At 42.7% G+C, this 21,304-nt stretch overlaps 1 protein-coding gene across 2 annotated transcripts in view; it reads right to left on the bottom strand.

The window, feature by feature from the left end:
* The window catches only part of epha4b (eph receptor A4b), a 99,127-nt gene that overhangs the window by 63,034 nt on the left and 14,789 nt on the right, over positions 1-21,304 (bottom strand). For both annotated transcript variants that reach the window (XM_039815853.1, XM_039815854.1), the window contains exons 2-5: positions 18,776-18,840; positions 12,388-12,588; positions 10,066-10,173; positions 9,035-9,386 (exon numbers count right to left, since the gene is read on the bottom strand). In XM_039815853.1, coding sequence (XP_039671787.1) covers positions 9,035-9,386; positions 10,066-10,173; positions 12,388-12,588; positions 18,776-18,840 — 726 coding nt within the window. The remainder of the gene's footprint in view (positions 1-9,034; positions 9,387-10,065; positions 10,174-12,387; positions 12,589-18,775; positions 18,841-21,304) is intronic.

The following is a 21,304-nucleotide window of genomic DNA, read 5'->3' as shown; positions in this document are numbered from 1 at the left end:
TTCAAAATGTGAGGATTTTTCTGCATTGGGTACTTTTACTTTTAATACTGTAAGTACATTTTCCTGATGATACTTACATACTTGTACTTCAATAAAGATTTCAATGCAGAACTTATACTTGTAACAGAGTATGTTTACAGTGTGGTATTAGTACTTTTACTTAAGTAAAGGATCTGTAAACTTCTTCCACCACTGGTTACAGTCTAATGGCGTTTTTCCATTACATGGTACCTGCTCGACTCACCTCGCCTCTACTCGCATTTTTTGGTTTTCCATTATGAAAAAAAGTCCCTGGTACCTGCCAACAGGTCATTTTTTTTATAGTATCACCTCTATCGAGGTTCCAAGCGAGCTGAGGCGATACCAAAAGGTGACATGAAAACCTGCTGACCACTGATTGGTCAGAGAGAATCGTCACTAATCACAGCGTCATCATTACTAGCGACAGACGGGGGTGTCCTGAACAAACACGCCATTTTTAAATAGTTTAGCCAGCGGTGTTTTTTTTTGTTTTTTTGCTGCCTCCAGCTTCTTTTGAAACAACATTTTTCTTCTGGCTGTGGCAACAGCCACATGCAGAGAGTCAAAAAACAACACACCTTCGACGTTCTGTGTGTGTGTCGCCTTAGGTCACGGCAGTTTCCTGCAGCGTTACTATGACGACCAGCCACGCTCGCCTCACGCATGAGGCGGTACTAAATCTGCAATGGAAAAAGGAGGACGGGGCACCGCGGTCGAGTAGAGTAGAGCTGGTACTAGCAGTGGGTAAGACATTCTGCACACATTTTACAGTACATGCTCGCTCAAGCAAACTAACCCTGTCCCACCCTGTCTTCTATTTTATAGCAGGTGATCATTATCATCTATTTAACCATAATGGGTACAAATAAAAATAGTTTAGAATATAGTATAGAATTGTCATTGATTCTTTAGTCAAAAGATTAAATTGACACTGTAAATAATGCGGAAAATTGTAAAAAGATACTTTGCAGCTGACCCAAAAATGTCTCTAATGAATATGTCAAAATGTTGAACTATTCCTTTAACACATAGACATAAGATTCATATTGATCTTCTGTTCTCAGAAAGAGTGAAAAAGTGCATTGCACTTCTTTAAAATATTATTCATGTAGCAGTCCAGTAACCCATTGTGTCTGCACCCACGGCGTTCCAAATGAACGCATAGTTGGCAAGACCATTCACACTGGTTCAGTCACACATTGGACTTGTTCCTCATTGATTTTCCACTTTGGTTTCAGTCCAATTTGAGAAGTGAGAAGAACAGCCGGAGGAGCAAAGTGGAATCAGTATGACGAGTTTGGTGTGACTTTGAAAAGTTCCTCTTGTAAACTACGAGTTGAAACTGCATCAAACAGACAAACGAAATAGGAAGAAATGGGAAGAAGGGGACCATTAGACAGGTAGCCGACGGACAGACATGTCTTGCTGACCTACATTACTTTTGCCTACTGAGAAAGAGAGAGAGAGGCGATGAGAGCAAGAGAACTTGTGTCGAGGTGACAGGTGTCTGTCCTTCTCCACTCCGTCTCCTCCATCTCTCAGGCATCTGAGGCAGTAATTGGTGCTGTCAGACACACAGAGAAGGACAGGACACACACACACACACACACACACACACACACACACACACAAACACACGTCTAGTCACAGCTGCACACCCATACACACTCCTGCCCTTCAGCATGAACCTCTAGAGCTTAAAGCAGGAGAGGAGAATTCACTACATTCCCTACCAGCTGTGAGACAGCAGGGGAGGGCAAGGGAGTACAAGGTGGAAATGGAAGAGGAGTAGAGGAAACAGCGGCAGACGGAAACAGAGAGGGAGAAGCGAAACAGAATGCACAAGAGACAAAGATACAGAGAGCAAAGAAAAGCAAGAGAGCGAAGGAGGCGGGCGGGGGGGGGGGGCTTGCGCTGCACTGACAGAGGCCTCGGCATGGGGTAGAGAGAGATGGAGGAGAGCTGACGAGGGGGAGCAAATGTATGAGGCAGGGAGAGAGAGAGTATGTGTTGAATAAGAGCGAGAGAGAGAGAGATTGTGTAACTCCAGTGGTGAGGAAGCCGATGAGCATGATTTCATGTGATTGAGCAGCAGAGCCCAGCAGAGCAGCAGTGTGTTTAGTGCACACCACCGTGCTTAGAAACCCAAATAGGTGAATGAATGACGCAGCACCAAAAGCGCAAAGGAAACACAAATATGTATTTAAGTTGCGATGTTAAACGTAAAAGGACAGGGCTGCTGATATTCTATATTTTTCTTTCCGTCAACAAAACCCATAAAGACCAACACCAATAATGTATTGATCCTACTAACTAAGTATTGTCTGTGTAGCAAACGTCTGATTATGCGTATTCCTCTTGTGTTATAGAGCTCCGTTGTTTTTCATCAGAAACACATTAGTGAGTCCCACCCCTGCACCGGTGGCCATTTTGACTCCATTACAATAAACATGGGCCCAGTTTTAAGTCACTCACACATACAGTACAAAGTCGTGCTGCTCACAGGAGCACTAAATGTGTATTGATCCGCTGCTAAAAATAGTCCCAAACAAATGCTCTCCTGTTTGCTAAAAACTATAGTGTTAACTTTATTTTACAGATTGCTTGGGATTTTCTTGAAACAAATTGGTATGTAATGACATGTCCAAGGAAGGTACCTTTGAAAAGACTGTAATTTAGTACATATATATTATATTTTATATATATACAGTACAGGCCAAAAGTTTGGACACACCTTCTCATTCAATGTGTTTTCTTTATTTTCATGACTATTTACATTGTAGATTATCACTGAAGGCATCAAAACTATGAATGAACACATATGGAATTATGTACTTAACAAAAAAGTGTGAAATAACTGAAAACATGTCTTATATTCTAGTTTCTTCAAAGTAGCCACCCTTTGCTCTGATTACCGCTTTGCACACTCTTGGCATTCTCTTGATGAGCTTCAAGAGGTAGTCACCTGAAATGGTTTTCCAACAGTCTTGAAGGAGTTCCCAGAGATGCTTAGCACTTGTTGGCCCTTTTACCTTCACTCTGCGGTCCAGCTCACCCCAAACCATCTCGATTGGGTTCAGGTCCGGTGACTGTGGAGGCCAGGTCATCTGGCGCAGCACTCCATCACTCTCTTTCTTGGTCAAGTAGCCCTTACACAGCCTGGAGGTGTGTTTGGGGTCATTGTCCTGTTGAAAAATAAATGATGGTCCAACTAAACGCAAACCGGATGGGATGGCATGTCGATGCAGGATGCTGTGGTAGCCATGCTGGTTCAGTATGCCTTCAATTTTGAATAAATCCCCAACAGTGTCACCAGCAAAGTACCCCCACACCATCACACCTCCTCCTCCATGCTTCACGGTGGGAACCAGGCATGTAGAATCCATCCGTTCACCTTTTCTGCGTCGCACAAAGACACGGCGGTTGGAACCAAAGATGTCAAATTTGGACCATCAGACCAAAGCACAGATTTCCACTGGTCTAATGTCCATTCCTTGTGTTTCTTGGCCCAAACAAATCTCTTCTGCTTGTTGCCTCTCCTTAGCAGTGGTTTCCTAGCAGTTATTTGACCATAAGGCCTGATTCGCGCAGTCTCCTCTTAACAGTTGTTCTAGAGATGTGTCTGCTGCTAGAACTCTGTGTGGCATTCATCTGGTCTCTAATCTGAGCTGCTGTTAACTTGCGATTTCCGAGGCTGGTGACTCGGATGAACTTATCCTCAGCAGCAGAGGTGACTCTTGGTCTTCCTTTCCTGGGGCGGTCCTCATGTGAGCGAGTTTCGTTGTAGCGCTTGATGGTTTTTGCGACTGCACTTGGGGACACATTGAAAGTTTTCGCAATTTTCCGGACTGACTGACCTTCATTTCTTAAAGTAATGATGGCCAATCGTTTCTCTTTACTTAGCTGATTGGTTCTTGCCATAATATGAATTCTAACAGTTGTCCAGTAGGGCTGTCGGCTGTGTATCAACCTGACTTCCGCACAACACAACTGATGGTCCCAACCCCATTAATAAGGGAAAAAAATTCCACTAATTAACCCTGACAAAGCACACCTGTGAAGTGAAAACCATTTCAGGTGACTACCTCATGAAGCTCATTGAGAGAACACCAGGGGTTTGCAGCACTATCAAAAAGCAAAGGGTGGCTACTTTTGAGGAATCTAAAATATAAGACATGTTTTCAGTTATTTCACACTTTTTTGTTAAGTACATAATTCCATATGTGTTCATTCATAGTTTTGATGCTTTCAGTGAGAATTTACAATGTAAATAGTCATGAAAATAAAGAAAATGCATTGAATGAGAAGGTGTGTCCAAACTTTTATATATATATTTATATATATATATATATATATATATATATATATATATATATATATATATATATATATATATATATATATATATATATATATATATATATATATGACATTCATTTACAATTTGTTAGTTTCAATTGCTTCCCATCATCATCAAGTCTTTGCACAGCAGGTGAGCTGAATATGCATGAGTGTAGAATGTCTAATAAAAATAAATCCAGACAATAAAGTGTCAACAATTAGTATTCACTTGGGTTTAAATTTTTTTGAGCCATTGAGATTCTTTTTAGGACATTTCCTCAAAACACATTTAAAGGACTTGTTACTATGTCTACTGAGTCAGAAAATTGTCTCTATTTCCCCTTTAATTAGTATTAAATTACAGTTTCTTTAGGTAAGGTAGAAACTGCAAAATAAAACCTCACCTCATTACTAAACCTTTAAAAAAACTGAAGCTACATTTGTGACCTTTTTTCAAGACTAACACCTTTATTTAGAGTGAATTGGATTGAGTGCATCAGCAGTCAAAAAGTATTGAGCAATTAACTAACGCTTCATTACTTTTGGTCTTTTAATGAGATCAACAACAAAATATGAATATATAATAATTATAAAATTACTATAACTTGGTATGAAATCACTGTCAAGATGCGTCGTTGCTTCTACAGCTGCAAAGATGAATCAGTTAATCAGCTAGTTGATTCCAGCTTCCTAAATGTGACTCATTTCTAGTTTCTGTACTCCTCTGTGACAGTAAACTGACTATCTTTGAGTTGTGGGCAAAACAAGACATTTTTTTGAGGACGTCATCTTGGGCTTTGGGAAACACTGATCGACATTTTTCACAGTTTTCTGACATTTTATAGACCAAACGACTAAACGATTAATCGAGAAAATATCGACAGATTAATTGAAAATGAAAATAATGGTTAGTTGCAGCCCTAGTAGCTTCCATCACTTGTGGTGCTTGTGCTTAGACCTACCCTGGAAATCCAGAGTTCTCGCGAGAGCACAATTTGAATTTGCTCAGCGAGTCACTCTGGCATTGAGTAATGATGCTCATTAACTATGCCCTTGTAGCCGAGCTGCACCAATCACACCGGTGTATCTGATAGAGGCGGGCCAGAGGCGAGCTAAACAGATGACGACAGTTTAATCTCCCAGTTAGCTCCGCTGGTAGCTGAGCATATGGGGCTCTGGATACGTCACCCCGTGTATTGTTGTGATTGGCCGTAGTGTTATCCAATTGCGTGCAGTGAGATTTTCAAATGCATGCTTGGTGCCGCCCCTCGAGTTGGGCCATTTTCATTACTCATTGCCAGACTCTTAATCTTTCAGATTTGGGCCTGGATTTCCAGGATAGTTTAGACCAACATTTAGACCAAATTTCCCATGAATCATATGCTCTTCTCTTTCATAGTCAGTTACTACTTTCTGTGTTAGCAGCATCCTTTTTTTGTCATAAAAACAATTTCCCTAGATTTAATCTAATCCAGTGTCCAACATCAAAACATACACACACACACACAAATTTAAACACACTTTGTGCCTCACTTTAGGGAATAAGAAGCAAGCATGGGGTGGGAAAATAGAAAAAGTGAAAGATGAACCCATGATCTATGAATGTTTAACGAGTGCAGACAGAGGAGATGAGGGCTGCGAGGAGGAGGGAGGGAGACAGAAAGAAAAATGGTGAGGTGAAAAAGGAAGAGAGGATGGGTGAGGAGCAAGACGGGGGGAGGGGCTTGTTGGGGGAGAGAGGCGGAGAACAGTCCCATTATAGAAGCAGACACCAGAGCAAGGTTAGAAAATAGCAGAGAGGAAGGGAGAGAGCCAGAGATTGAGAAAAAAAAGGCTATAATTGGAGGTGTCTGGTGTTTGTCTAACACACAGAGGCTAGTAATGATTCCATTAGCGCCTTACATCGAGAGAGAGTGAGAGAGGGAGACATGGATACAGAGAGCGAGAGAGAGAGAAAGAGAAATAATGGGAGCCAGAGGGAGAGGAGTGTGACACAGGGACGAGAAGGGGAGGCTAGAGAGGCCAGAGAAGATTCACACGGAACATTTGAACAAGAAAACAATGAGCATCAGAGCAGCTAAATGGTAACGAAGACGACAACAACAAAAAGAACAAGAGAAAGGGAATTTAAGGCGTCCGTTAAAAGGCTTGTCCATCTGCACCGATGGTGATAATTACCGATGCCCCTCCAGTCCTTTCCCCAGCTCTCTCGCTCACCTCAGCCCTTCCTCTCTTTGTGTGACGGCAAACGAGAGAGGGGGGATTTAAATGCATTAGTCGAGTGTTTTCCCTATGTAAGACCTACAGACCGGGTCAGGCCAGGAACCTTTTGTTTGGAGCTGACGGCGAGCGCTGAGAGGTATCTTTTAAAAGCCCGGTTGCACTAGGTTGTTGTACTTTTTCTGTGTCCTGCCGTGTCTTTGTTAAAAGCACGCTGATTACACATGCAGTTGCATTAGGTGGCTAAGTGACATTTCCGAAAAGGAAGGGAACAATATCGGATTAGAGACACGTGCAGGCGAAATAGCAGCGGCGCCAACGTCATTTTCATAAAAGAAAGCTGGTTTCCAGGGTGTTCATTTGGAGATATGTTGGACTGACATGCGTGGGACAGCAAATTCTCCTGCTGTATGAGGAGGAAATTTCATTGCTATGCAAATCCTTCCCAAGATACCACAAAAATGCTTTTCCTAACACTGAGTAGGTGGCGCAGACAACCCTGCGGCGGAGAGTTTTCAATTCACCACTAAAGAATTAAAATCTATTAGGAAATGCTATTTGATTGTTTCCAGAAGAATCGCTTCGCCACAAAATATGCCTCGAAATGGAGTGAAACAAAAAACCTGTGTTGCACACACTGGACACCTGTTTTTGCCTACACACGCACGCACACACACGCACACACACACACGCACACACACACACACACACACACACACACACACACACAAATACACACACACACACACACACACATACACGCGCGCATCCACATCCGTATTGACCATAACTTATTAGACGAGGCGAGGGACACATATATTTCCTGACCTCTGACCTCAGACTGTCTAAAGGCCTCGTTACATCAACACACGACTACAGCACAAGTGCACTAACACACACACACACACACACACACACACACACACACACACACACACACACACACACGCTGTTATTGAGTTAAAGCTAGCTTGTTACTCGTGCTTACCTTGCTCTATTTATTCTCTCCGGAGTGATAAGACTCAGGGAGCAGACTGATGAGGTCATGAAGATCACTGAGGTCAGACTGACTTTAAATAAAGTTGCAATACACGATCACCTGTCAAATAACCACGGCGTGTCATCTTCACAAGACAGAGATTCAGCTTCAACAGTCGGCGTTTGGATGATTGAGATGCAGCCAGAGTTCTGCCACAATCTGTGCACATTACCAGCGTGCAAGCTGCAGAGTACAACTTCTGTTCCTTTTCACTTGTCCCAAGGCCCAACTGCCAAGTTTTCTAGGCGTCTTGGCTGCTGCTTCTCCAAAACAACTGAAATTGCATTATGTGCACCGATTCCCAAGTATGCAGTGATGAATATCTATGATTCCATTTTCTTTTCGGGGAAGAAGCAAGCCCGTGGGGACAGGTGACGGTGTGAGTCAAATACAGCTTGCGCTCTCCAATGCACGCGCACACACAGTATGTACAACACACACACACACACAAACGCACAAATACTGCACACGCCATCTGTGGAATTTTACGATTCAATAATCTGCTTCCTAAGGCATACCTTTTCCTCTCCTACAACACAAACACACATCAATAAGCACTTTCTCCCACACACTCGTACCATTCTCCATTACTCAGTGGGGAAAATGAGATATTCAGCTTTGACAAACACACACTCCAAAAAAAGAAAAAGAAAAAGGGAGATGCCTCAAAGCAACTCTTACCGTTTTCTCTGCCTGCAATGACTGTCCTCACAGACACACACATCAGTAACCTAAATAAACAGTCATTGTAATTCCATCCTTAGTTTCGTAGCAGAATTCACATTGCTGTGCTGAAATGCATCTGCACACAGTCGTTCGGCAAAGACAGAGCCACACGCACACGCGCACACACGCACACACACACACACACACACACACACACAGAGGCATTATTGGTGTAACATGTTAACGTAATTTAGTTACAAAGTAAAGGTAACTGTTATCTGTTAACACACACATATTTACACATCACATATTCAAGCCGTAGAGAGCCGAATGGATATGATTGCTGTGCTTTTGTACTTTTGTAAACTTATGGAATCTTCCATGTCATTCTTCGACACTCAGGGTTTCTTTCATTTCGGAAGGTCAACCTTTATGAGACCTGTGCATACAGAACTAAACACTAACAGGGACTCGGGTGTAAAATGTGCAATAACATACAAGCATTAAAGCAAATACATAACAGCACTAGGGCTGGGTATCGTTCCAAAAATTTCAATACTGGTCACAATAACAATACCGTGACTTCTATAGCGGTTCCGAAACGATATCTTTTTCGATTCCAATTTTATATGACAAAAAGAGGGTAAAACCTTACACATTACGGCACAAATCTTTATCCCACACACACACGCACACATTCCCATACATACAAACTTACAAATACATCCCCCCCAGACCCTGACTCACGTTGGCAGACGTCCTTGTTCTCCTCGAAGCCCGGTTTGCACACACACCTCCCGATGGGAACCAGCCAGCCTCCGTCTGCGCTGCAGTACATCTTCGGAGCCTCAAACTCCTCAGAGGCGTTCACACACACACCGTGGACCTCCACCAGTGCCGTGTCTCCGCCCGTTATCGTGTCGGGGAACTGGGCCAAGTTAAGCACAGTGAGGGGACACTTCTTGTAGAAGACCCTGACTGAGACCAGAGCGATGCAGGCGCCGAGGTCCTGGAAGGCCAGGTAGAAGCCCTTTTTACTCAGGTTGCTGATGTCGCGCACCTCCGTGTTCAGCTTCATCACGCGGTCCCCAACGTCCACCTGCAGACGAAGCACATTTCCCAGTGTTAGGTGGTAACTTTATTGGGAGCATTCAAATTCAGTCGGAGCATTTTATTTTCTTTTCTTTTTTTAGTCCAAAAAGTTACAATTCTATTTTGGTACAATGTTGCTGCCTGAAACTCAGCGACTGAAAGGCAGAAATAATGATGTCCTCAAAATCCTGACAATTTGGCAAGCAAACGGCATAAGATAACTTAGTTTAAATATAACCCACATTCAAACCCAGAGTTATTTTCTAAGAGTCGGTGGCAAAATGGTGAATATCTAATTTTGGAATTGTGCTAGAGAATCAGATGGCCACATGCAGACAGACAGAGCTTTAAGCTAAAATAAGTACAGGAGGAGATAGCCAGAATCCAGCCGCAATGGGAAAGACTTTGGTTCATTTTATCACTTTTTTTCCTTTTAAAGAAGGAGGACGAAGAGTAAAAATCCTCATTGAAGACAAACAAAACATTGGGCAGATGTCAGTACTGGCCATATTCACTTCAGTGATAGTTACAAGGTAATTTGGAAACCGTAATTTGTTGCATTGTGTGTTTTGTCATACCCTATTTTATGTGTGTGTATGAGTTTTAAACAATGTATGTTTACATGAGTGTGTGTGTGTGTGTGTGTGTGTGTGTGTGTGTGTGTCTGTGTGTCTGTGTGTCCATACCTGTGTAAAACTCTCATCTGCAGCAATAGTATCGATCTTGACATACTGGCTTTCCTTGATGAACCACAGGTTGGCATTGTTGGACTCATAGTAGTACATGTTGAATGTCTGCAAGACAAACATCCATCACCTTTCAGATTCTCGAAATTGAACTTCTTAGACAAAACAGAATAACACACAGTAAAACTAGAGAGATACAAGTGAGAAGGTCCATCCAATGTGAAGTTTTAATAAGGTCCCCATAGCGCTCTAGCTATTCTGCTGCTACTTTTCAAATCTCAGTCCATCTGTCTCGATGGCCAGTCAGCAACCCTGTCTGCAATTTCATCAAGTGCAGCTCTGCACTGTCTCGTATTATCTCCACTTCTCATTCTGCAGATGTAATGAGAGTGGAAAGGGTGCAGAGGGCAGACAAAGTAGAGAGAAATGAATACAGAGGAGCAGTGATATCGGGCTTATATGATAGGACCGGGGACAATAGAAAAAAATTATTAGAAGTTAAAATATACGAGGAGCCACAAAAGAAGCCTCTAGAGCGTTTTCTGTTTCATTCTCTGTGCGCTATTCTCTCATGTCATTCTTTTCCTGCCTTTTGTCTATTTATCTATTCATCATCAGCCATCACAGTGAACTATGTGTTTGTGTTGAGTGAGTATTGAATGGAAAAGACTGTAAAATAAAATTATGAAAAAGGTCATTTTTGCAGCTCTGCAGTTCCATGTAGTATAATGTGCAGAATAAGCATTGATTTTCATACCAAGTAATTATAGTAAACACAAAAACTACCACTTTTTGACTGGCCTTACATTAATATATATGTTAAGAACATGAAACCACGCTGCGATACTGAAATCATCCAATATTCAGTGAAATGTGGGGACACAAATCCTTCCCTAACACTGATTTAATGTTTATTTTATAAGTATTATGTAAACTGGCTTCATGCTTGCTTCTCATACTTTAATGTCTTTTTGCTGTCTGGAGATGTTCTGCTGCAGTAAGAGGAAGCAGCAGAGGCAACCATAATTGTATCAGATAAAGTATGAAGAGCAGGCAGGTTTAATTGTAAATGCTGAGAAGTGTTATTGAAGTTAATTCGCTGATTTAGTTGATTAGCGGAGCCCGCTAAACAACGTGTTGATTGCGTGCGCTCTTGGGTGAATTTGTTCCAATTTGTAATTAAACCATTTTCATGACAAATACAGTATGTTTCTGCTACGCTCGTTATGCATTTGAGAAGAAGGGAAGGGTATAAGAAATGCTGATTACATTAACGTTGAACTCAATTTGATCCAAAAGACTAAAAGCACTGCTCAGGGAATATTTTGGAGCCCTGCAGAAGTGATTTGTTACTTCTGAGGCAACCCCCACACTGCAAACAATTTCTGCCTCCACCGTGTTCCAAATCAAACTCACTCCTGTGCTATTGATCTCCAAAGCAGAAATGCGTCTTCTTTCTTTTATTCTTTTTTTTATAACTTGCTTCCCTCCAAAAGAAGTTTAGAGTGAACACAGCTACACACCAGAACCCATGGAGCTCATCAAAATTCAAAGTCTTGCTCAGCAAGAGTGAACAAATAAGCAAAACAAATGCAATAGGAGGGCTTCCACACACACACACACACACACACACACACACACACACACACACACACACACACACACACACACACACACAAGATACAAGGACATTTACTAACTGCCACCGTACTGCCTGTGTGTTTAAATACGTGAATGTGTATTATCCTGTGTGCAAGGTTATTTTGGAAATGCAATAGGTTACTGATTACAAGTTACCGTATTTAAAATGTCATAGCAGTGTTACTATTACTATTACAATTACTGTTCCAGAGTAATGTGACTTATCACATTTAATAACTTTTGGATTACTTTTCTAAAGTTGTGATGACAGCTCGGGAGGTCATTTAATTGTCAGACGGGTGGTGCTGCAAATTCAAACAGGAGAACCAATCGAAAGCATCACAATAGCATCGAACTTTACTAAATGGCTGTGGCTGGAAATGGCAAAAGAAGACATTGTACATGGAAAAACATGCAAAGCAACCAAATATATAATATTATTTAACATATAGCTAAGCTTTTTACAAAATATTCAGATGTGACCCCCAATGTTATCATGGACATTTTCATAAGTAACTGTAATTTAATTACACATCTTCCCAGTAACGGTAACAGATAACAGTTACCTTTACTTTGTAACTAAATTACGTTATCCCGTTACATGTTACTAGTTACTCCACCCACAATGCGTGTGTGTGTGTGTGTGTGCGTGTGTGTGCGTGTGTGTGAAAGGATGCAGACCTCCTTGCAGGTACCGGGGACCCCGGGCAGGCTGTTGCAGTCCCTCAGGGTGAATTTGATCTCAATGTGGACGCGCTGTGCTCCTTCTCGGCTGATGTGACGCGTCCTCAGCCAGTTGTTTTGATTGGCCTCCATGACGTTACACACCTGGTAGGTCCTCATCGGGGTGTTCCTCTCATCCATCACACTGATCTCCTCCCACTGAGGATGAGAGAGAGGAGTTTTTAGAGAGGAAGGAGAAGTAGAAAAGCAAAGTGGGTCTAACTAGATGAAAGAGAGAGCTGTTTATTTGACATGAGATTTCTGATTGGACATTTATTCACACTTTTTCTTAGATCAGGGGTCTGATCAATTCAATATTTTTTAAGCCAAGGACCCCTTAACTGAAAGAGAGATGGAGCAGGGACCCCCTACTACATACACTGTATAAAATTAGGTTGCATGATAAACTGGGTCTACAATAACGTGTAGGGCAGCCTAAAGCCTTTATACATACTTTTTTTGCATTGAATACTAAGATATTAAAATAACCTAATAATTGTTGGCATGGTTTTTAAAATTTGGAGGCCCCCCTGCATTGACTCTGAGGACATAGGGGTCCCGGACCCCCTGTTGAAGAGCCCTGTTTTAGATGGAGAGCAAAAGAAAGAAATGGGATAAAGAAAGAGAAAAGAAAATAGCAAAATACTGGGAGGGATGTGAGGACAACGTGTTACAAAAAGAGGGTGAAGATAGGTGAAGGAAAGAGTGGAAGGGAAGGGAATGGGTGAGCAGGATGAGGAGAGGGAGAAAGGAAAGGAGGGTGCAAAAGAGAAGAGGTGAGTGTTTGGGGAGAGTTGACAGGGAAATCCCTTCGACTTAAACATACATTCCAAATCGAAGAGCAAGTGGCAGAGTGACGTTCAGCAGCGGAGGGCCGGCTCGACAACAGCACCGCTCAGCTGTGAGATCGTCTCATTTCATCGGCAATCAATGGACAAAGGAGATCTCAGTCCAAAGATTGCTTATGGGAAACTGGGCCCAAGTTCAATGAGCTGTGGTTTTGGTGCAAACCAACGCTAAGCCTGCATGTTCTGTTTTCATGTCTGCGTGAATGTGAGTGATGATCTGTGTCAAGATGACTGAAGGACTGTCTTTGTCCATAAGAGTGAGCCTGTTTTTCTAAAGTGAATGCGTGATTTAGCGCTGAAGAGGTAGGAGTGTGTGTATAGAGTGAGTGAGACGCGGAGAGAAAGAGGGAGCGAGAAGGAGTAGGTAGGACAGAGCTACTTTGTCTCCCGTCATCTGCTACCATCTGTTTCCACTTCTGACTAAGGCAGTAATTGAGAACACTTCTCGCATGAGCAGGAAAACATTTCTATCTACACGAATGCACACACATAGACAGACACACACACGCACGCACGCACACACTGGATGAGTCCTAGTTTGTGGTGAGGGATGAGAGGACCACCATCTTTGTTCTGAGATCCTGTCATCATCTTGAAAACTGAAGCTGTAAGCTCCAGAGTGATGAGCACATATCACCTTACAGTAGTCCAACCATGTAAAAACAGACCCTGTGCAGGCATGATACACACACACACACTCACATGTGCACACACACCTGCCCACACCAAGACCCACGGGGCTATCTACCTGTCAACCCTAATGTGTTATTTAACATTGAAATGAAAGTCGAACGGTAGATGAACAGTGAGGCGAAGAGAAAGAAATAAAGAAAAGAGAGAAGACAGGCTAATAAAAAAGCAAATAAAGCAGCAAAAAAAATGCAAATATAAGAGAAACTTTCAGACAAGCAGAGTGCAAGCTAAGCTTGGATTCCTGAGGTTAATCTGATGTGACGGCCCAACAACCCGGCAAAGGCTTGACGCATTTCACCTCCGAGTCCTGAGCGCTAAAACAGACCCACATTAAAAAAAACACACACACACACACATTCTCACATAGACTCACACACTCTCTCCAACTCTCTCTCGCACACTCAGATACTTTTAATCCCCCACAGCCTCCGCTGAAACATCTACTGTGTAGGATTTGGAGCTCCAAAAAAAAAAAAGGGATCTCTCTTGTTCATGACCCAACATAGCTTCAGAACGGCAGAAACGGAGAGAAGGAAGCAAAGGGAGTAGAAGAAGAAGGAGACGAGGCAGAAGACTGTTTAAGCTGCTGCAGCCAGCTGAGACAAATAGAGTTTAAAGATTACATATATATAAAGGATGTATCACTGGAGTCTTGCTCGACATTATGTGCTCACAACAACTGAGAGCTCTCGATTTAATTAAAAGAACAAAACACAAGACAGAGGGAAAAAGAGAGAGAGAGAGAGAGAGAGAGAGAGAGAGAGAAAGAGGAATGAATGTTGTTAAATTACAGGCGCGCCTGGCAGCTAAATAGACCCATCTGTGTAGAGCTGAGACCAGTCGGACATCACAGGACGGTCGCACACACACACACACACGCACGCACGCACGCACGCACACACACGCGCGCACACTCACACACACACACACACACACACACACACATAGAAAGCTGAGTCCCCAGGGAGTGGTGATTAAAGCATTTATGGGAATAGTCATTGAGGGATAAAGAGGGCTTTATGATGTCTTTGTTTATTTCTTTGTAGGCAGAGTTTGGAGTGGCTGGATTACTGCCACTTCCTGGTGCGCGACTTATTTCCCTAGTTGGCGAGTCTGTTCATTGTCACATTTGCCTGCACTGTGTAATGCACAGGTGGGTTTGTGAACGTGAAAACAACCTGCTCCTCCCCCCCCCCCCCTTTTTTGCTAACGATACACTAGCCGCTTGAGAGAAAAATCGACCAAAAACGCAACTAGGAAAATGTTTGGATAGGCTGAAGAGTTTAAGCTCCCTTTGTCTCTTACTCTAGAGTCTAAACGCACGCACGCACGCATGCACGCCCACACTGTGTTCAGTCTGAGCACTAATTAACATTAATAGCCCTCCTTCCTGAACCCTCAATCACCTCGGCCAATCAGCCCGCTTGATTGCTTTGAAGTGAAGCAGAGACGTCGGATCAGGCTTTAAGTTCAACCATTCACCAGCTTAACATAATATCCCTTCTTCTGCAATCAGCTGATGGCTACACCTACGGGGACTTAATTGGCCCCCAAACTCTGGAACAAACTTGGTCTTGGTGAGGGGAGGGCTAGAGGAGGCGAGGGGAGGGAAAAACAGAGACGGAAGATGAAGAAACAGGACGGGGTGGGTGGGGGAGAAAAGAGGGCTGAGGAGCCTCGGCGGGGAGTAGAGATGCCGTGGGGCCCCCTCCATTTTCAGACATCATTAAGACGTATCTGTTTTGTGTCCCTCACGAGGAACCCCCCCCCTGCCTGGTGACAGAAGTGGGTCGCTCCATGCGGTCTCAGGCACATCCGGCCCCGCACGGCTTGGATTAAGCCTGACCTGCAGGGGTCAAGTGTGGTTTTGGGCTAATTCAGGTAGACAGTGGTCTCAGATTGGTGGGAATCGCCTCTCGTTTAGACCAACCCCCCCCCCCCCCCAGGTTTAAAGTTCAAAGGTCAACTAGATAATCCTCCTGTTATGAAACACAAGACCCCTTCTCACAGCACTGGCACCTTCTCTTCTCTCAGTCTGTCACTCTCCTATCACACTCTGTCCCTTCTCTTTTCCTTTACATTGGATCCTTTTCTGTTAATAAATCATTGCCATATTTACTTTGAGACATATGTATAATTCTATTAAACAAACAGGAGAGTTGCCAACAGGATTGGCAGCCTCTACTCGTCTCTATACTGCTCTATACCAAAATTCAAGCTGTGTTGGCACGGTGGTTTTACTCAAGAAAGCCCTGCAAGGTAAAATATATTTTTTTTTTATTATGTGTTGTAGATCCGTTTCCTCAAACCGCAGTAAGAGCTTGTCATCCCCAGCTTTTAATCTACCAGCTCACTGTTTCTGCTTATTTCATCCTGCAATATTTAAAACTGATTTGCTGACCATATAGCATATGTCCATACATTGATGCATCGACCTGTTTTTGCTCCACAACTCACTGACAGACACTAGGGCTGGGACGATATCATTTGTCCCGATCTGATTCTTTCACGATACTTGGGTGCCGATTCGATTTGTGTCGCGATTTTCATTTATTGCGATTCTAGAAGTATTGCGATTCGATGGTATTGAGTATTGGGATTTTCTTTGCCTCCTTTAACAAAAACAAAAGTTGAATAATACACTTCTAGGGACAATATAGCCTGAGACATTTCAAAAAACTAATTGTTTTCTAGAAAAGAATGCACATCACATGTCAGTCTGACATTGATTTCATTTGTAAGGAAGAACATAACGTGGATTTTCTGCATTTCCTGCTTTCGCTCTGTTATGCTGAAAATGGATATGAAGTAGCCGCCACCGGCGATACTGTGTAAACAGGAAATATTTAGGTGAATCGTTGGTAAAAAGAAATAGATAAAGCATATTGATTCAAGGGGAAAGAATTGATTTTAAAAATCGTCGCAAAAAAAAGTCGTACATACATAAGATTTAGTTTCACACCCTAACAAATACTATACATGGCATTTCCTTAGGTTCGTCACAATCACACAAGCACACGACTGTCCTCTGTGTATAGACAAATGTAAACAATACAAATCCATTTAGTGGAATACAAATCCATTTATGAGTGATTTGACTTATTCTGAAACTCCTTTCACTTTTTTGTTAATGCCACTTGCACCCGCATTGTATGGCTTTACTCCTGTTTGCCTTCCAGCTCAGATTATTTTTTATTTTACGGCAAAGTCATAGCTAACTGAAAGAAAAGGTGTGCCTAGTTTAAGCAGATGCAGCTAATATTTCATCCAATGTAGCCTTTTGCGTTTGTCTTTTTAACTGTCAATGACGAGACTTAAAAGAAAAAAAGAGTGAGGAGGATCAGGTTCACCTAGGAATAAGATAACATCTCCTTCATGTATCCACGAGGCGAAATAAGAACCATCACAGCGAAGACTTTACCAGCTTTAAGTAATTTAATAATGTCCTTGGTCAGATAAAGCAGCTGATAGAGCTTGTGCCTGACCCCAAAGTAAAGAAACTCAAAGAAAAACACTTTTGTTTTTACAATGATAGTGTGATCAAGGATCTATTTGTCACATTTATTTTGACAGGGTGGGGTTGTGTGGATGCCCATAGAGCCAGTTTCCTCAATTTCTGTACACATTCAGGGAGGAGAAGCTAGATCCTCACTATGTGTATATATATATATATATATATATATATATATATATATATATATATATATATATATATATATATATATATATATATATATATATATATATGTTTACTTTCAAGCCAACACATTTCTTTGAGGGTAAACTAACAACACATGTGCCTTTCCGGGGCCATGATTAAGCCACCCCAAACTGAACCATATTTTCAATAAAAGTAACTTGTGTACTCTTTGGTTTTCAAAATTAGATTGAACCTTTTGGCTTAGCCACAGATGGAACACATTTAGTTCTTCTATAAGTACCTCGATGAAAAAAAAAAAAAAAAAAAAAAAAGAGAGAAAAACGTCCACAAACATCCACAATATGGCCACACAATCGGAGCATTTAAATAAAGTGAACTTGAAACCCTTGATTGCTTGAGAAAACATCCTCGCTTAGCTCGGCTCACTTCAGCTGCCTCTCTGCTGCGCCCAACCATGAAACAGCGTGTGGCATCCTGCGATTTAACACACTGACGCTGAATAGAAGTGTGAATCGAGGGGAAATAGAATTAATTCAGCGCCATTCATCAGCTCCTGCGCTAGAGTGACATACGGAACCCAATCTTATTTCTTTATTCAATGCACTTTGTCGTTCTTCCTCTCGACGCTCTCGCCCTCTTCCTCTCCTCTCACTTCTATGATGTCATTTTCTGATGCACGGTGGCTGCACTCCAGACTCCCCTGGTCCCTATACAGTACCTGCAAAAGGCTAGTTACATAACCCCCACACACACACACACACACACACACGCAAATAACACAAACAGGTACACAACATCTCCTCTTACATAAGAATATTTATCCGTCTACCCCGTCCTTTAACTCCATCCCAAAAAATCGCAACCCGTAAGAAATGGAGGCTCCAGTGCCACAGCGTTTTCAGCACAGCGGAAATAATTTCTAAATTCCCTCTGCAGACTCCCGATTTAGCAAGGAGCGCTCAAGAACCCAGTGCTCCCTATAACACACACTCCAGTGCTGCCACTTCTACTAGTCCCCGCTCCTTCCCTGAAAATAAAACATGTCAACACAACCCCGCTAGTTGTGATCAAATTTATGCTTTTGGTGCCAGCTCCGGCATAAAGAGAGGATGCTTTTTGTCTGCTGTGTGTTGTGTATACTCACCCCCTCATTAGGGTAAGCCTCCCAGCCCAGGTCGGCCAAGGCTGACATGGAGTCCAGCAACGTAACTGCAAGAACACAGAGGAGAGAGAGAGAGACAGAGAGAGAACAAAAAGCATTAACACACACATACTTTAGAAAGTTGCATTTATTTCTCAATCCCCATTTCCTTAAAACAACGTTAATGTTCCCCACATACAGTGCAGAGAGCTTGCTGTCTTGAAAGCATTACGTGACCATCAAAACCTTCCATATAATAAAACCCAAGATGTTTTCATGTTTTATACAAGGGTGTCTTTTGTTGTGTTGGAGTACAACAGCAGTGGAATCACAAGCAGTGGTAAACATATCATTTCAACTTTGAGATGACTGTGGTTGTGCTGCAGCTGGACACAAAGTCAGTCAGTGAAACGGAGTACGAGGCACCAAGAGTTTATTTTACAGTTACATTCTAGACATTAAAGTGATATCAACCAGTCGCCCTGTAGGCTTGAGAAAACGGCACTTGAAGCTCGGAGAGAGGAGGCTGTGGTCGAGTTGTATTCAAAAGTGGTCGCAATGGATTGTGTGGAAAGTTTGTACGCCACATAAAACAAACCAAATTGTTTCTCAAACCAGACCTACAGCATAATCCACTGCTTTGCTGTTCATCCCTGTTCTCATTATATTACAAACTGTTTCATTTTGCCAATATATGGCTAAATACATTGCGTTTGTCTTAAAATACTCGTCATCCTGTGAAGCCCACACACGGGCACATGTGTTAGTTTGCACAAATTAGAGCCTCCAGCTGTTATAATGGTCCGAAAAACGCTTTATCAAAGCTAAATCGTTGGCTATACACAGCGGGAGAGATTTGATTCAACATGTCACTTTGGAAAAATTTAAAGAATGCTTTGAGTCCAACCTCAATCCCCGTTTTCCTTTAAAAGGTCATTTTCTCACTTACCCTATGCGTGCAGACGTTTTAAGGTACACATCTCTAAGATTTCTGTCCCCCCAAATACAATAGAGGTGAATGTTATTCTATTTGTGGTACTCAAAGAGTGAAAACTCTGGAGAATCCACAGACCTTTCTGTGAACACCTTTCTCATACGACTCTATCGAAGAAATAGTCCCCATGAAAACGATCGTCTGCTCTGTGGATCTTCCAGACATTGTTTCTGGAGATGGATATCTCAAAACCTCGGCACATAAAACCGAAACTATCTCCATGGCTGGATGACACTATACTGTTAAGTGTGAAAATCGGTGTTTTTGTCACGTGTGTGAACCAGCCCTTTCAACAGCTTTCGAGCCTCCATTTAGTCATCACGGCAACGTGACATCATGACTTTGCGTAAACATACACGCCCACTTTCTTAAGCCAAGTGGCGTGTTATCGGTACGCATTTTGAGCTATCCTATGTCTATGTCTACGATGTATACAGCGGGCGTAAACATACACGCCACATGGCATGTTATTGCCACGTGGCAATAACATGCCATGTGGCGTGTATGTTTACATTGGCGTGCTATCGCGAGAAGAAAGCAACGTTTTCGAGGGAGGATGCAGGAAGGTGAGAATGAAAAAGTGAAGAGAGGAAGGTGGCAGGTTGACCAGTGGGAGGCATAATGAAAACCTGCTCAGATTCTGGAGCGACGTTCTCCACCTGTGTGTGTCACTTGTTAGTGTGTGTGTGTGTGTGTGTGTGTGTGTGTGTGTGTGTGTGTGTGCGCGTGCATTTTAAGGCTTGGCTCAGTCAGGTCCTAATCAAGCCTTCAACACCGCTGACCATCAATATTTAATCAGTATCCATCTGCAGAGACTGCTGCTTCTCTCGTTCTTCTCACCGTGGCTCTTTCAGGTTACCCTACGTCTACCGACATTTCTTCTTTCAACCTATGCATTCAATCCACAGATCCCAGATCAGACGGGCGAGTCGTTGACCTGACACAATTTGAACCGACTGCCTCACATTAAAGCAGCACACGTTCATATTCCCCTCCAATTTTTATAAGCAGTGACCTGGAAAAATATATTCCCGAGTAAAAAAGAAAACCGAGTTTGCCCTCCTCAATGCAAATGAGGCTAATCACTCAATTGAAGAGGACTGAAAGTGCCTGTTTACAAACCCCTCTGTGTATCCATACTGCCTGTAGGTATAACAAAGGGACTGTAAAATTGCTCCAACCTCCTATTTTCCTATCTTTCCCCCCTTTTTTCTCTTCTTTTCGCACCCATGCTGTTCATCAGCCCTTAGTGAACCCCAGCCGTTCTCCTCAGCTCAGCACACCGTGACAGCAGGGAGGCATGTCATGCTGTATTAGTGGGTGTACATGTGAGCGTGCACGTGTAAGGGCGCACACACAGCAGCGCCTGGGTGAGAAAACAGCGACAAAGAAAAGAGTGCGCACGGTATATTTAAAGCAAAGAGAGAGAGAGAGAGAGAGAGGCTGCACAGCGGAGCCCGGGTGAGAGAGGGAGAGTGAGATAGATTCAATGAGAGGGATGAGACAGAAACAGTGGAGAGGTGCTGAGCAGCAAAAAG

The sequence above is a fragment of the Perca fluviatilis genome, chromosome 11, assembly GCF_010015445.1.
Source record: "Perca fluviatilis chromosome 11, GENO_Pfluv_1.0, whole genome shotgun sequence".
NCBI lineage: Eukaryota > Metazoa > Chordata > Actinopteri > Perciformes > Percidae > Perca > Perca fluviatilis.
Note: the sequence above shows the minus strand (reverse complement) of the source record. Positions and strands in the feature narration are given on the sequence as shown.